Genomic DNA, 14,464 nt, shown 5'->3' on the forward strand with positions numbered 1-14,464 from the left:
TTCAAGTGCTTGAGATTGCTCGGAAACTGGAGATGTATGGCATCAGATTTCACCTTGCATCTGACCGTGAGGGCACCAAAATTAATCTAGCTGTTTCACACATGGGTGTGCTGGTATTCCAGGTAAGGCGGGGAGAGCGGACTGGGTATGTGTGTCTGTCTTTCCATTACCACATCCTGGGAGTAAGTCTCTTGTTTTAACCTCAGGTCTCTCTGATGATTTTAAAACTTAGCACATTTTTATGGTCAAGGGAGTGTCATTTAAGCCCCCAAAATAGTTTGGTGCAGTTTGCCTTTGTTGGTGCAGAGAGAACAGCATCAAAATCCACAAAACCAACAGTGACACCAAAGTAGAAGGTTTTTTGTTGTCTGTTTGAAAGTTACGTATGTGCTCAGAAAAAATGCTCAATTCATTTGGTACCGCCCTGGAACAGGTCTGTAATTCTGGAATTTTGGTTCAGTTTCCCTTGTTTTAGTGTTACGGTGTATTTTTGCTGGGATAACATTGCTCATAGAAGTGCTGTTTCATTGAAGTGATTGGACCAATTAGAGTTACTACTTTTGTCGTATTAAATAAGCGACTCGATGATCAGAGTTCTGTTTATGAATGCAATCATATTATTTTCTTCCCCCCATAACACACAGGCAGATGACCTACGGAAATATTTCCATTTGGGCACTCATTTTCTGTTCATTCTGTGTCTTACCTGTTCTTCTGTTACTGTGGGGCAGCTTCTCTTTGGAGATGCATCAGCCGCTGCAGTCCTGCAGTTCCTCTCGGTCCTCCCTAGTGGCCTCTCAGCCCCTGTGGTTTCCATCATTTCAGATCATTTGGGTCTTTCTCTTGAAGTGCCATTTTTCATCTCCCTTTTCTTATAGAGGGCGACAGGAGAATTGCTGTGGTAGGGAGTGGTGACGGGGTCCTTCCCCGAGGCTTTGGGAGTCAGTGCTACTGGGAGGGGAGGGCTGATGTAGGGCAGCAGGGTGAAGGCAAGAGCCTGGTTTTAGTCTGGTTTTAGCCAAATAAGCAGGCTTGTGAGCGAGAGAGCTTGGCAGGATTTCTTGCGTGTGTGGCAGGTACTCCTCAGTATATTGAACTGCCAAATTAGAAAAATTGGCTTGGAGGAGTGTGTCTAGAGTTCTGTCCAGAGGAAAAGGAAAGCGTGTTAAATAAAATGAAACCCTCATCTTGCTCATACCATAAAGTATCCTGAATATCGATGGGGTTGAAACATTCCTTTCCCATCCAGTTTTCTAGGTTTTCATTCAGTTTTCTAGTGTCTGTGCAGACAGACATCGCACACTTGTAGCTATCCCTGTACTGAAAGATAAAATTGTTTAAGGGAATATTGTCACTAGAAATAAAAATCCAACAGAATGGGTTGGGGCGGTGGTGTGTGTGTACATGCATGTCTATATGCCCGCAACAGAATTTTGTTTGCTGCTTTTCTGAAATTTTTGCCAACTTCTAACTATTATCATTTTAATTCAGGGTAATACGAAAATCAATACCTTCAACTGGTCGAAGGTCCGTAAACTAAGCTTCAAGAGGAAAAGATTTCTTATTAAACTCCACCCAGAGGTCTGTGTAAGTTTTGCTGTAATAGTAGGCTGGTCACTGTTGAAAAAAATATGTATACTTAATTTTATTATGAAAAATTCTAGAGTTTGTAATTTTATAAAACAACTTCAGCAGGGTAGGCTTGGCTTCATCATTCAAGTCAAAATCCTTCCTTTCTCACCCCAGGTCTGTTGTCTTAGATTTTTAGATTTCATGTATCAGCCTCAGCTTATCCTTGACATAGGCATACACACGTGTAAATGTAAGATAGGAGAAAAAAAAAAACAAACCAAGTATTTGGTGCATCCTGTCTCAGTACTTCTATTCTGAAAAAGTTACATTTAATATTTCCCTTGGATATAAATGGAGGTTAACACTCTCATGAATGCTCTGATCCATTATGGTCAAAATGAACTAAGGTAACTTAAGCATTGAAATAGTAAATATCTGTTGTTTAGGTGAAAGTGTGTTAGGGAGTGCTTTTGGCTGTAGCTCCTTAAAAGAACCCTATAGTACACTGCTGATACAAACGGTGATTGCTTTACATGACTGTTTCCTCCAGGAACTTGTTGAATATGTGCTGCTCAAATGAAAAAAATTTGAATCCCTTGATTCAAATCAGAATAACCTGATACACCTCAGGAAAGAATAGATGGCTGAGTTTATATTGTTGAAGCTTAATTTTAAGGACTGTGTGATTACTCTTGCTACAGCTTTATCTTTTCTGTATGTCTGTATAGCAGAAGTGTTATTTTTCATGCTTGGCTGATTTACAGTAGATGTTTTTGATTGCATATGTCATCAAAGTTGTTGTTGCTTCCACACTGGGTGACTAGAATATGTTCAACGTAGGGTTGTATTAAAATGGGGAAAAAAATGTTTGGACATATTATAGTTATGTGTATCAAGGAAACCTGAAGCAGGACACACTGTTTGCATGTATAGTAATGTGTCTTGCAAAGAGACCCTCAGAAATTTCATGTGATGACTGTACTCTGAAATACGCAGTATTTTCCAGTCTCATCTAAGTCTCAGGAAGTAAGACAAGCGTTGGAACTTCTAAGGAAAAAGTATTTAAAATCACTACTATTTCACTTAAATATTTTAATTTCTTTCAAATTACTAACTTTATGATCCATATTTCGTAAGGTGGATTATATTGAGCATGTTTCTAAAGTCCAAGTAAATTTTAAATGTTTTTACAGCTTCAAGGTAAACAAATATTTTTGAAAGCTATTAAATTATTTAAACTGCATTCAAAATCACTTCCATTGCTTTAAGGCATATGAGAAGTGACTTAGCAAAATACTGCATCTCACTGGAGTTCAGCCTTTTTGTTGGCACTTATTTGTACTCTCCTTTTCTCCTCCATTGCCATTTTATGTGCTACTTTGCTTTTCTGTTTTGTTCCTAGGGCCCATATCAAGATACATTGGAGTTTCTTTTGGGAAGTAGGGATGAGTGTAAAAACTTCTGGAAAATCTGTGTTGAATATCACACATTCTTTAGGCTCTTTGATCAGCCAAAGCCAAAGGCTAAAGCAGTGTTCTTCACCAGAGGGTCATCATTCAGATACAGGTAGGGAGAAACATAACAGACTTATTAAAGCTGAATTCCTTATATAGTAGAAAATGAGATCAAAAGGAAGAAGTATTCTAAAGTCATTCCATCTATAATTCTCATCCACTGTGTTTCATAACGTTTGTACTTTTGTGGGTTCACAGTGGACGAACACAGAAGCAACTAGTGGATTATGTTAAGGACAGTGGGATGAAGAAAACCCCGTATGAAAGGTAAGTACAAATAGTTGTATACAGTGAAATGTAGTTGAGACGTTCACAGTGCCCTTATTTCCTAAATTTCAGTGTTTCTAAATGATGCTTGGAGGCATGCTCACTTGCTGACCTCTCAGTTAATGAGGTCTACCTCAAATTTAAGGTAACTGAACTAAATTAAAAAAAATAATTTTGTGATGATGTAAAGAAGCTTAGGAAAGTTTCAGTATTGCATTTTAATGTCTGTGGAGAACGTGTGACTTAGCCATGTAAAAGTTCAGTATGTTTCGAAGATTCACTGAAATTAGTGAGGACTTGTCTGTATGTCACTGTAGCTATGCAAGTAGCCAGTGGCAGAGCACATAATTGAACTTGGGATCTGCAAGTCTGAAAATGTGACCTTAAATACACATTCATTTCTAAACATATAAATAAATAAATAAAGAATGTGCATTTTCATTCTAAAATTGTCATTTACTTACTTGACTATGAAACCATCCTGTCTACATCTGGGAAACTCTTCATAGTCTTTCATCCGAAAGATTATAGGAACTTAATAGGAATTCTAAGAAGTTTGCATTAATCTACTATTAATAAATATTTCTAATGTCTTGGATGCCAATTGAGCTCCTTTTCTGTATGAAAGATTGATTTTCTAGTAAATTATTGACATAGAATGAATCTAACCATGAGTGTGATGCAGGATACCACTTTTTGGGGTGTAAGGTATAGAATTTTATATGCCATAAATTATACGGTTGACTGAATTGTAAGTTGTTTGTAAAATTGTTACAGATTAACTCATTCTGTTTTTGAAGCCATTCAGTTATAGATGATTATACTGACGATGAAGAAGTTAAACTAAGTGTGCTATTTAGTCTAGTCTTCTGCCCCAAGTTGTTCTTGAGTTCTCCTTCAGTGGTATGAATGATCTGGATCTTGCTTTATTCAATTTTTTGTACGTTTCTTACTCCTGCGTTGTTTAATTTACAACTCTTGTGACTTTTTAAATCTTGAACTAGTTATTAACAAAACATGATAAAGTACAGCTTGAGATCTTTCTGTTGGCTACTAGAATGGAAATAGCTGAATGGGGAAGGGAGAAGGCTGACTCATGTCTTGGATACTCACAGGATGCTCTCTGTTTTGCAGGAGGCACAGCAAAGCCAGGGTGTCCACTTGTGCTTCGAACACCAACATGCTAAAACAGGTCAGTTCTGCAGCACTCTCGATATTGCAGTCAGGGAAGCTGACAACCAGCTTTCTGAGATGACTGTGAAGGAAGGGTGATCTGATGTGATCTGAGTGAACTGTTTGTCTGGAATCGCTTTCACTGTTTGATCTTTGTCCCTGACACACAGTTTTTCTTCTTTCTGCGAGTGGTATCAGTTTTGATAGTTGTAGCCAATGGAGTCTAAAGTGAGGAATATTTTCCTTTTCAGAGTTCAGCTTAACTGAAAAGAAAATGTCATACTTTCTAGTATGTTGTTATTTCAGAGGATTAGTTTGTCTTGAGGTGCTGTCTAAGTGCTTTCTGTGGAAGTCTGAAGTTCATTGTTTAGATGCCTCCTACAATCAGTGGCAAGAAGCAAGTGTTTCACCAAATGGGCTTGATTTACATGCGAGAGGTTAAGGAGGCATCACAGAATTTCGCTGTCCTTGTTTTGTGTTACTTTCCCTTGTGGATGCTTTTTCAGCAGAAGCTATAAAATACATGGATTTAATTTTCTATCCAGAATTCAGGAAAAAAAGATCTTGCCTCTTCACTGGGGATGCTGGATCTGTTCTGTATGCAATGTTTTATTTGCTCTAAAGCGGGCTCTTTTGAAGCACGTATTCCTTCTGCATCAGGAACTGGATATTGCGTTTGTTTTTATCTATTATAAGACCTTTTTATGTGTTCTGTTTCTACTTTTTTCCCTCTTAGAGTGTCCCATTCACTGAGGACTTGAGAACCCCAGGGTCTCCTGCCTCAGCAGCTGCCCCCTTCCACTCAGTTCACTCATCGTCCACTCCTCCTACTGTCCTGCCCATCTTTGCAGAAACCAGCCCTTCCTCTTTGGACCCCCGAGCACCATACACAAGGATTCCAGAAAAAAACATTGCAGCACCAGCAGAAGAAGCGGGGAGGAAACTGATGCAGCAGCCTGGATCTCCCATGCTCCAAGGTGTTGGGTTTGGTAGTGTTGCAGGAAACTGTAACCCTGCTTGTCCTGTTGTTAAGAGTGGTTGCGGTTTAGATCCAGATGTAGAGAAGAGTAGTAAGGAGGGCAGGGTCACTGTTTGTAAAAATGACAATGATGAGGATGACTTTACCACAGGTGTTTTCGTTGCTGAACAAGAGCATCAGCACGGCAGTCGGGGTGCCCCTCTTTTCACATTGACAAATTCACAGTTACAGGTGTCAGAGGAATTTATTGATGATGACCCAGCAGAAATTTCCTTTTTTGCTGGGGGCTCTGAGGCATTTTCATATGTGTACAGTGGTTTAGAGTTAAAGGGTGCTGATTTTTCTAAGCATGTGTCAGAGTCGCCTGGCTTAACTACAGACGCCCTTCAGCAAAATACGGTCTCTTCTCAGTCAAGCCCTGACAGGTACTCAACTGAAGCAGTAGATATGAATATGGAAGAGGAGTTTGAATTTGAAGAAGGGAGCGATTTCAACGGCAATGAGAGACCATCAGATACCTCAGAGCTGTTTGAGGTGAAGGCCCAAGCAAGTAGAATGCAAAGCCTCCTGAGCCCGTCCGAAACGAGTTCACTCATCAACAACCGCTCCGAGAGCAGCTCTCTTAATAATTTGCCGCTGAATGGTACATCCTCCCTGCATGTGTACAGCTCTGCAAACCATTCGGAGGCCAGTTCTATGGTGAACTTTCCTGCCTACTCGGTCCGCTCTGAGTCCAGCTCAGCCTTTCAGTTCACAGACATTATTGACCAGCTGGAACAGCTGAGCTATCCACCTACCACCACGGAAGACTCCAGCAGCACAGACACAGACTCCTGGGACTCCGAAACTGCTGCACCACTGGATGTAAACCTTTTCTTTAGTAACCCTTTTGCTCAAGCCACCGGTGAAAACTTTGCTTTTGACTTTCAGAATAATTTAAAAAATCTCACGCAAGAAGACTGGACAGAGAAGGCACATGTCAATTGATTGATTCTTGATTTTTGTGATGGATCCCTCTATGCTGTGCAGGCTTAGAAGTCAAAAGGGTGTGATGTCAGTCACTTTAAGCAAGAAAACTCTAATCCAGTGGCTGGATTTTAAATCACATAACATTGTTGATTTTTTTTTTTTTCCATGTATCTCTTCAGTTTCCCTCAAAGTATCCTAGCTTTGGTGCTGCATTATATGCATCACACTGCATCCACAATGTGTCATAATAGGCTATGATGTTTGCAAAATACTGCATTTAGGAAAAACCACTGATTTCAGAGAAGTTAAGTATCATCAGCTGGCTCATGCAGACATCACAAATTACAGTATATTGAAGGATTTCTTTGGCTATAAATGTATCTGTAAGAATCTGATATAATATGCTGTTCCTCCAGCACCCACATGCAACAGTCACTTTTGCACATGCTTGTTAACAAGCAGCTGCATCCAGTAAATTAGCTGTTTTCCTGCGCTGCAGTGAGAGTCCTCATTTAGGTGTTTTTTTTGTTTCCACAATCAAAGAAATGGACAATCTTCAAATCAACTATGAAGGAAAGTTTTAAAATATCAACCTATGCAACATATCTGTGGTATACATTGAAAAAGAAATAACCTACATGGTAATTTAGAAGTGGGAATGTGTACACAATCAAATCAGAATAGCAGTTGCCAAAACTTCTTGTGAAGACAATCGTATTTTCTGACTTCAAAGTGCCTTCAGCAGTCCAGCAACAAACGATTACCCTTCTGCCTTGCAGCAGTTTGGAGATACATGCATAGACTATAAAAGCACTTAATCCCCATTGCATTTTGTCTCACCTTCTTTTTCTTTATTTAATCACTGCATAAAAATGTGTACAAATTAATTCATAAAAGTGTCCTTTATATGTGGAAGACAGGTGGTGGTAAACCTGGTGATAGCTTTAACTTTTTCTTTAAAATATGAGTTGTATTCAGAAAAATACCATAATCTTTCTGAGAAATTGATTTGTTAGAAGGAGCAAATACTGTAGGCAACAGTTAGACCTTCACTGCTTTCATAAATTTCTTTAGTCAGGTGACTTTGACGTGAGACTTTGATCTGCAAGTTTGAAAGCGTAATTGAAAAGACAGTTACTGAAGTGGTCACATCTAATTTAGCAACATTTATTGAGGTGAAACAGTGAAAGTTGTGAAACGTCCTTCCTGTCTGCCAGCCTGATGGATTGAGGGGGTGAAATTCTGAACTTCAGCTTGAAATAGCATTTTTTTTTTTTTTTTAGAGTATTTTGCTTTTGTATGAGCAAGAATGTGAAATACCTAACACCTGACTGAAACCTTGTGATGGAAAGTGTCATCTCCTTCAGCCATTTGGTTTTGGGGTTCCCTGTTGCCCAGTTTTGAGTCCTTTGCAATTTCTAGGAGAGAGTGCAGTACTAGTACAACCAACGCCTCCAAAATAAGCAGCTTACAGTTACAAGCATAACTTTATGCTTGATATTATTCATACTGATTTTCTTAAACATGGTCTTGATATATCGTTAAAAGACCTTCATTCTTTACTCAAGCATTTAAAAAAAATATTATTTCTCAAAATTCTGATAACTAAAACTTCAAGCGAATTCCTCTCAAGCTATGGTAGAACACGAGGAGGTAAAACCTCCTTTAGTCACCCATTTCTTCTAGCTTAGCTTTTACCAAGGTATGATTACTCTTCACAGCACTTGCTTTTATGTTGTGGTTACTGTGTTTGAGTGGAATCACTGTTGTTCCATGAGAAGCGTGTTGCCTTTGCCAGTGGCACAGAAAATCAAAGCACATTTAGAACAAAGTATTAGTTTGGACCTACAGGAATGTACAGCAGTTTGATTGCTCTTTTTTGCTTATAAGTGCTATACATTTTTTTTTTCTTCTGTTGAATGTGTGTTCTGGCTCTTCGTGTGACTTTATTCATACCTGTGGAGATGATGTCATGGATGTGTAATGTGACATTTCTAAATAGGCACTTCGAGGAGGTCTTCAGTTGTGTCCAGAGATGGTACCTTTAAGTGTGTTTTTAGGCGGTTTGTCTTATTTCCTTCCCACAACTAACTACATTATGTAACTTAAAAAAGAAAAACAACAGAAAAAAGACTTCTGTCTGAAAACTCTCTGACAGGTGGTAAGAGTCAGGGGGGATTTAGAGGAGGGCTGTTAATTTCTTTGATCTTTTAAAAAAAGAATCAGGATTCAGCTATTTACATATAACCGTGTCTGCCTCCGCTTCATGTTCCGTGCCTCAATCACAAGCATTCCCTCTGAATGTTTTAGAATTGCTTAATATGGGAATAAATCCAACTAAATTCTCTAGGTTTTCAAAAGATCTTAGGAAAAAGCTGCCTGTGTTTTCAATAAACATGCTCGGCAATCCTGAGAGAAGTCTTGCCAATATGTTTTCTTGCAACGCAGTTAATTTGAAAAGGCGTCTTCAATGTTTTTCTTCTTGTATTTTGCAACTATGCAGATCTTTTATTGGCAATTTTAAATCTCAGGGAGTTTTGTTTTGTTTTTTTAAAGTAATAAGAGTCTTAATGTAATGCCCCTTCATTTTCTAAAGGAATGGGAGTGACTAGGATCTCGGTCCTTAGGCAAGATGTGTGGAGCCACAGGTGAGGGACCAGGTGGTGGGGTGGGAGGAGCTTTGACCTGGGTACAGAGCTGTTCAGTTGAAGGTTTTAGTTATGGGTGTCACCAGGAACACTGGCCTTCATGTCATCTGTCTCCTCTGTATACCTGAATTTGGAATGCTTGCGCAAAGACAATGCTGGTCAGCACCTACAAGTCGATATCCCTTGCCGGGGTTGCACACCGTGGTGTACTTGCAGGCTGTGTGAGAGTTCAGTGCTGCTGCCTGTGCCCCTGCTGCCTGTAGTTATATCTGTGCTGTTGCTAATTGATAGCATACAGCTGTCGTGGTTTCTTTCTGGGCTTTTCTGCTTTTCAAAGCTATATGGCTTTTGAGAATGTAGTTGCATGCTTAGCTCTGTTGCTTTATTCATGGTTTCCCAGATATGCACAAAAGAGGAGAAAATTTAGTTCGTAAAAGTAGAGTTTTTATTATAGCAAGCAAGCTGTGAGAAAAGGTTCTTCATCATTTCCTCCAGAGGGATAAGTTCAGGTTTACTTTCCAATAGAGATGGAGAGAAAAACAGCCTGCCTTCAAGGGAACGGGATGGCTCGGTGCTTCGCAGTGAACTCGAGCGCCAATTGTGAGTTATTTTAGTGCATTAGAGACATGCCAGGCATCCTCTTCTCCCCCAGCTGTCTCCTGAGGTGGCAGGAGAAGGTGAGAGAAGGAAGGGCTTTCCTTTCTCTGTCTGTCGTTTGTCTTTGGGTAGCATAAGGGAATTGGTGAACTTCAGTGCAGTGTGGTTATGTCCCAAGTAGCGGCGATGCTGTTAAGCTTTCAGTGTTGCTCCTTGCGGTTTGTTTTGTTTTGTTTTTACAGTGTTGATACTACTAAAACTTAGTTCGTGGTACTGATTTCTGTTTTCTTCCTGAGCGCAAAAGTTTTCTTTTCAAGAAGGTGAGCAGTATGCTGGCAGGTGTGGAGTTGGTGCCAGCCGCCTAACCGAGAGAGCTGGGACCCTTGCAGACCCTGAGCAGAGAAAGCTGCTGCGGGAATTGCATGGCATGAAAAAAGGGGTGAGATTATATAGGAAAAATCAGAAGATTTTTGTCAAGTATCCCATGCATGCTCGCCTCGAGAAGAAAGCATTTGAGGAACTGTGGTAGGAGCAGAGGAAAGCCTAGGTGCACACCTTCACTTGTCTGTGGCAAGTGAGTGGTCGTCCTCTCCTCCCCCCAACACTCTCACTTTTGCAGGTACGTTCTTTCATGTTTGCTTTCTGTCCCCATCTTTGGGAGGCAGGGGGGGACCATATATAGGTACTTATATTTCTAGTCGACATACAGATTTTAGTGCCATGTTTTTCCAGTATGGAGAACTACTGGAGTTTCCAAGTTTGTTCTACTCCAGACTGTGCATCCACCAGCTGTTGCAGCGGTAGCTCAGCGGAGGGAGCATGCCGGAGCCATCGCTCCCGCTCCTCAGTGAAATAGGGCTGTTTTCCATCCTTCCACTTCTCTGTTTTCCTATTTTAGCAAATACATGCAGCCATAGAAAGCATGTTAATATTAGTGGCTTTTCAAAATGAGTTAGGCTGATGGGTTTAGCTGTCTTGCAGTACTCAACTTGCGCGTTGCAGTGCAACTAAAAGGCACTAAGAAATGCGTGTCTTGAGTGGGTAATTCAGTCTGCACCTGTAGTCCTGTAGGTGTATACTTAGAACCGTTCTGTGCTTAAACACATTTATTAAATGTAAAGCACTACATCAGAACACTTTTGATCTTCGCGTATGCAGTTAGTGGAACTCTTAATTTGCACAAAACACGGGTCATAGAATATTCTCTGACCTATCCACCACCTGGTTAAACATTGGTAAACTTCACTAGCCTGTGTTATCTATTGTGTATAGACTTTGTAATTTTAAAGTACTCATTCATTATCCAAGTAATACATGATGTATATTTCCCAGGACTTACCATATTTTATCTTAGGATGGAATAGGGTGATACATTGATCTGCTCTCAACTTTCACTTTTATTTCCAGTGAATTTCAGAGTTGCTGGATAATACCAAGAATTGATCTCCTTTTTCCTGTGTATATTTGTATTGTGGTCATAGGTGATTTTGTTTAAGGGATTTTTTTTGTTTGTTTGTTTTGGTTTGGTGTTGGTTTTTTGTTTGTTTGTTTTGGTGGTGGTAGTTTTTGTTTAGCTGCAAATCTTGATAAGGGTAAGATTTCATGGAGACACTAATGAAAGTCATAATTTTATGATTTTTGATGCAAACCTGTCGGTAAGTCATTCCCATTATTGTCATTTTGCAAAAAGTTCTAAGCCATAATTATCTGGTATTGATTGAATGAGTGAGTATACAATACAATTTTCCTTGTAGTCCTTTAGCTGTCATTACCTGTAGTTTTTAGTAGATCCTACATCACACTTGTCACAAATGCTATGTGTATATGTATGGGTATACATATACGCTCTCTGTATGAATATGGGGAGACTTTACAGCTCCAAACATGTATCTTAAAATCCACTTAATTTATTATCTGCTCGTGAGCTATCGTAGGATTACTCCACTGGGTGAGGTGTAGCTTTGCAGGTTTCGAATTTGGAGCATGGTTAATTGAACCTGGTTTGTGGGGAAGGTGTTGCTATACATTTTCCAAAGTCACAATATTCTGCTGTTGTTCGAATGCGCAAGGCTCGGATGGCAGCTGAGAGCACAGCTTGTGACAGCCCTGCAGATCGGTAAGAAATGCGAAATGCCTGTTTATCAATACGTACAGTGGTATGCGTCCCTTGGTTAGAGTGACTCCCCAGTTAAATAGGTGCTGCTCTTTTCAGGAAAGGATTACGTTAAGAAAACAAAGAGGGCTGGAATTTCGTAATTGATCTCTTGAACTTAATCTTTTATATGGTAAATGTTTTATTGAATTACATGTTGGGATTTTTAATATCATTGTGTCTGTTCAGCTTGCCGATTATGAACCTACAGATTTGTACTAATTCATAACTTTAATTGTTTATGCAATAAAATAAGGAAAACTTTGATATAAATGACAACGTGGGCTTTTTAGCTTTATTTTTCGTTACCCTTGTGTTTGAAATAGAATAAATATTTGTTCTCCTAGCCAAGGCATCTTAGAGTTTTATTACCAGATTTCTCCAGGCAGTTTTCCTCCTGTATACCTTTGTTGAAAGTACAGCACAGCTGGGGCAACTATCGGTGTGTGGTTTTCAAATTAGTTTTGTGCAGACCTTTTGCTTGGGATACAAATGAGACTAAAAGTCCAGATTTCATTATAGGAATTATGTTTATTGTGGAGATACTTTCTTTTAAACTGGATATGTCCCTTGAACTCTCTCCTGTATATTTGTTTTTATTGGTAGCCGGTCCTTTATTGTAAACATAGGGTATGGAGGCAATTGCATGTTTTCTAGGTTGAAAGTTCTCTTTCAGGATTCTGACCAATGTATGAGTAAATACTCTTTTCCTGAATCATGTAAACATTTGCTTAAAAAAAGTCAGTAGTACTTGCATAAGTAAACTGAGCAGGCTTCTCGACTAGTTTGAATTGACAATTTTTAAAAATTATTCTCCATATTATGTTTGTTGAGTTATAAAACAAGGAAAACACCCACTCCAAAAAACTTTGCTTTTCAGCAAGGAGGAATTATTGGGCGGAATTGGCTCTGACTTCCTTTTGAACATCAGGAGATTTTATAGTACTTTAGTAACAGGGGTTGAATTTGATTAACTTTGCTTTGATTGTTTTTGTTGGAAAGTTAAACCAATTTTACATAGACTTAAGGAAAATATGTATCTGACATAAAGAAGTGATTTAGGTTGAAACCCTGACCATTCATTTCAGCGATGCTGCAAACAGAGGTTTGTGCAAAGTCGTAGTTTGAGCACAGACAGGTCAAAGCTATTAATACAGCATAAAGAGATTTCTGTTTAACACTGTGACAGTATAAAAGTTTACAATCTGCAGTCTGTAACAACAGATACATATTCTTTCTTGCCTGCAAATAGTGTAGCCTTTACAAGCGGAGGGAAGGTAGCAAAATGAGGGCAGTCGTTTCAGATCCTGGACGTAACTGTAAAACCGGGACCAACATTAGGACTCTCCTACAGTATCAGGTGTATGTGTAACTTCACAGGTACTTACGGTTTCACTGGGGCATGTGCCAAGTGCTATAAACTTGTTCTAACATTTAATGTGATCAGTACCCATTTTAGGATAAGAAAGAAAGAAAGAAAGAAATCTTTGAATTTGAAGTCTCTTAGATAATTTTTTTAGGCTCTTGGATAATAATTTTTTTCAAGATTCTGTATCTCCCAACTATCCCTCATTATTTTAAAGGGAAGATTTGCAGGGGTAAAATGTATTAGTTGTGATATTTTGAAATAAAGAAGATTGGGGATATTCCAGGATTTCGGTTGTAGTACACTAGCTTGCAGAACACTTTCACTCTAGAAATAGTAATTTGGTCTGTGCAAAAAGCAGGAGGGGCGTCTGAATGGAGTCCCATTGTCTTCTGGTCAGCCGCTGCAGGGCTTTAGCATAAAAAGAATCTTGTCTGTTTGTAGTAGTAGTAATAATAATAATATAATAATAAAGTTATATCTTTAAAGGGAATCAACCAGTGAAATGCAAGAGGCTCTCCCTTCTGATAAGGAGTCAAATTGCTAACATTTGAACCTCACATAGCTTTTAGTACATCCAATAATGCTCTTTGTTATTGGGATACTGTTTTTGTTGTCTGTCTTTGAATTGTTTTAAGCATTCAAGCGTAAAGCTTACGGAACCAGTACTTGCATGTTATTTTTGTCAAGCTTTGCGCTAAATCAGCTTTCTGTGTAGAGATTGAATTTAGATTGAAGAATGGAAATACCCTCTGAAAATTAACTGAGAAGTGGTGCCAAAAGCTTATTATCTTACTGTCTTATCATCAAGCTTGATATCTCATGTAAACCAAATGAAGTCTGCTTCTGCTTAAACTTTTAGTAAAAGATAGTCATTTTAATATAATTAGCAAAACCTGTATTCTAATAAACTGGCCTAGTCCCCTAGTGGGAGCTTTTACCATTTAAAATTGTATTAATCTGGGAGAAAAGCCCACAGAGCTGTGAGCTGTGTGCTTTTTTTTCTGAAACAACAGATGGCCAGTGATCTTGGTAATGTAAGGTATGACAAATCCTAGATTTGATATTTCAGATCTGAAAATCAAACTCTCGTCTTTTCAGTTAGTGTCACCATGGCCGCAATGATTTTTTTAGGTTCTGCCTCGGACCTGGACCACCTCCCTTTTCCTGCTGGAGCTGAATGTTTCCCATAGACTAGAATTTTTCCAAAAGAAACAGAATTTTGCT

General features: G+C 39.0%; 1 protein-coding gene across 1 annotated transcript in view; it reads left to right on the forward strand.

Annotated features, from left to right (window-relative positions):
* The window catches only part of FARP2 (FERM, RhoGEF and pleckstrin domain protein 2), an 80,486-nt gene that overhangs the window by 38,484 nt on the left and 27,538 nt on the right, over positions 1-14,464 (forward strand). The window contains 7 exon segments of the mRNA XM_009323186.1: positions 1-122; positions 1,492-1,587; positions 2,975-3,138; positions 3,285-3,353; positions 4,488-4,545; positions 5,263-5,505; positions 6,198-6,204. The exon segment at positions 1-122 is cut by the window's left edge and continues 34 nt beyond it. Coding sequence (XP_009321461.1) covers positions 1-122; positions 1,492-1,587; positions 2,975-3,138; positions 3,285-3,353; positions 4,488-4,545; positions 5,263-5,505; positions 6,198-6,204 — 759 coding nt within the window.

The sequence above is a fragment of the Pygoscelis adeliae genome, unplaced genomic scaffold (genome assembly GCF_000699105.1).
Source record: "Pygoscelis adeliae isolate BGI_AS28 unplaced genomic scaffold, ASM69910v1 Scaffold544, whole genome shotgun sequence".
NCBI classification, from domain to species: domain Eukaryota; kingdom Metazoa; phylum Chordata; class Aves; order Sphenisciformes; family Spheniscidae; genus Pygoscelis; species Pygoscelis adeliae.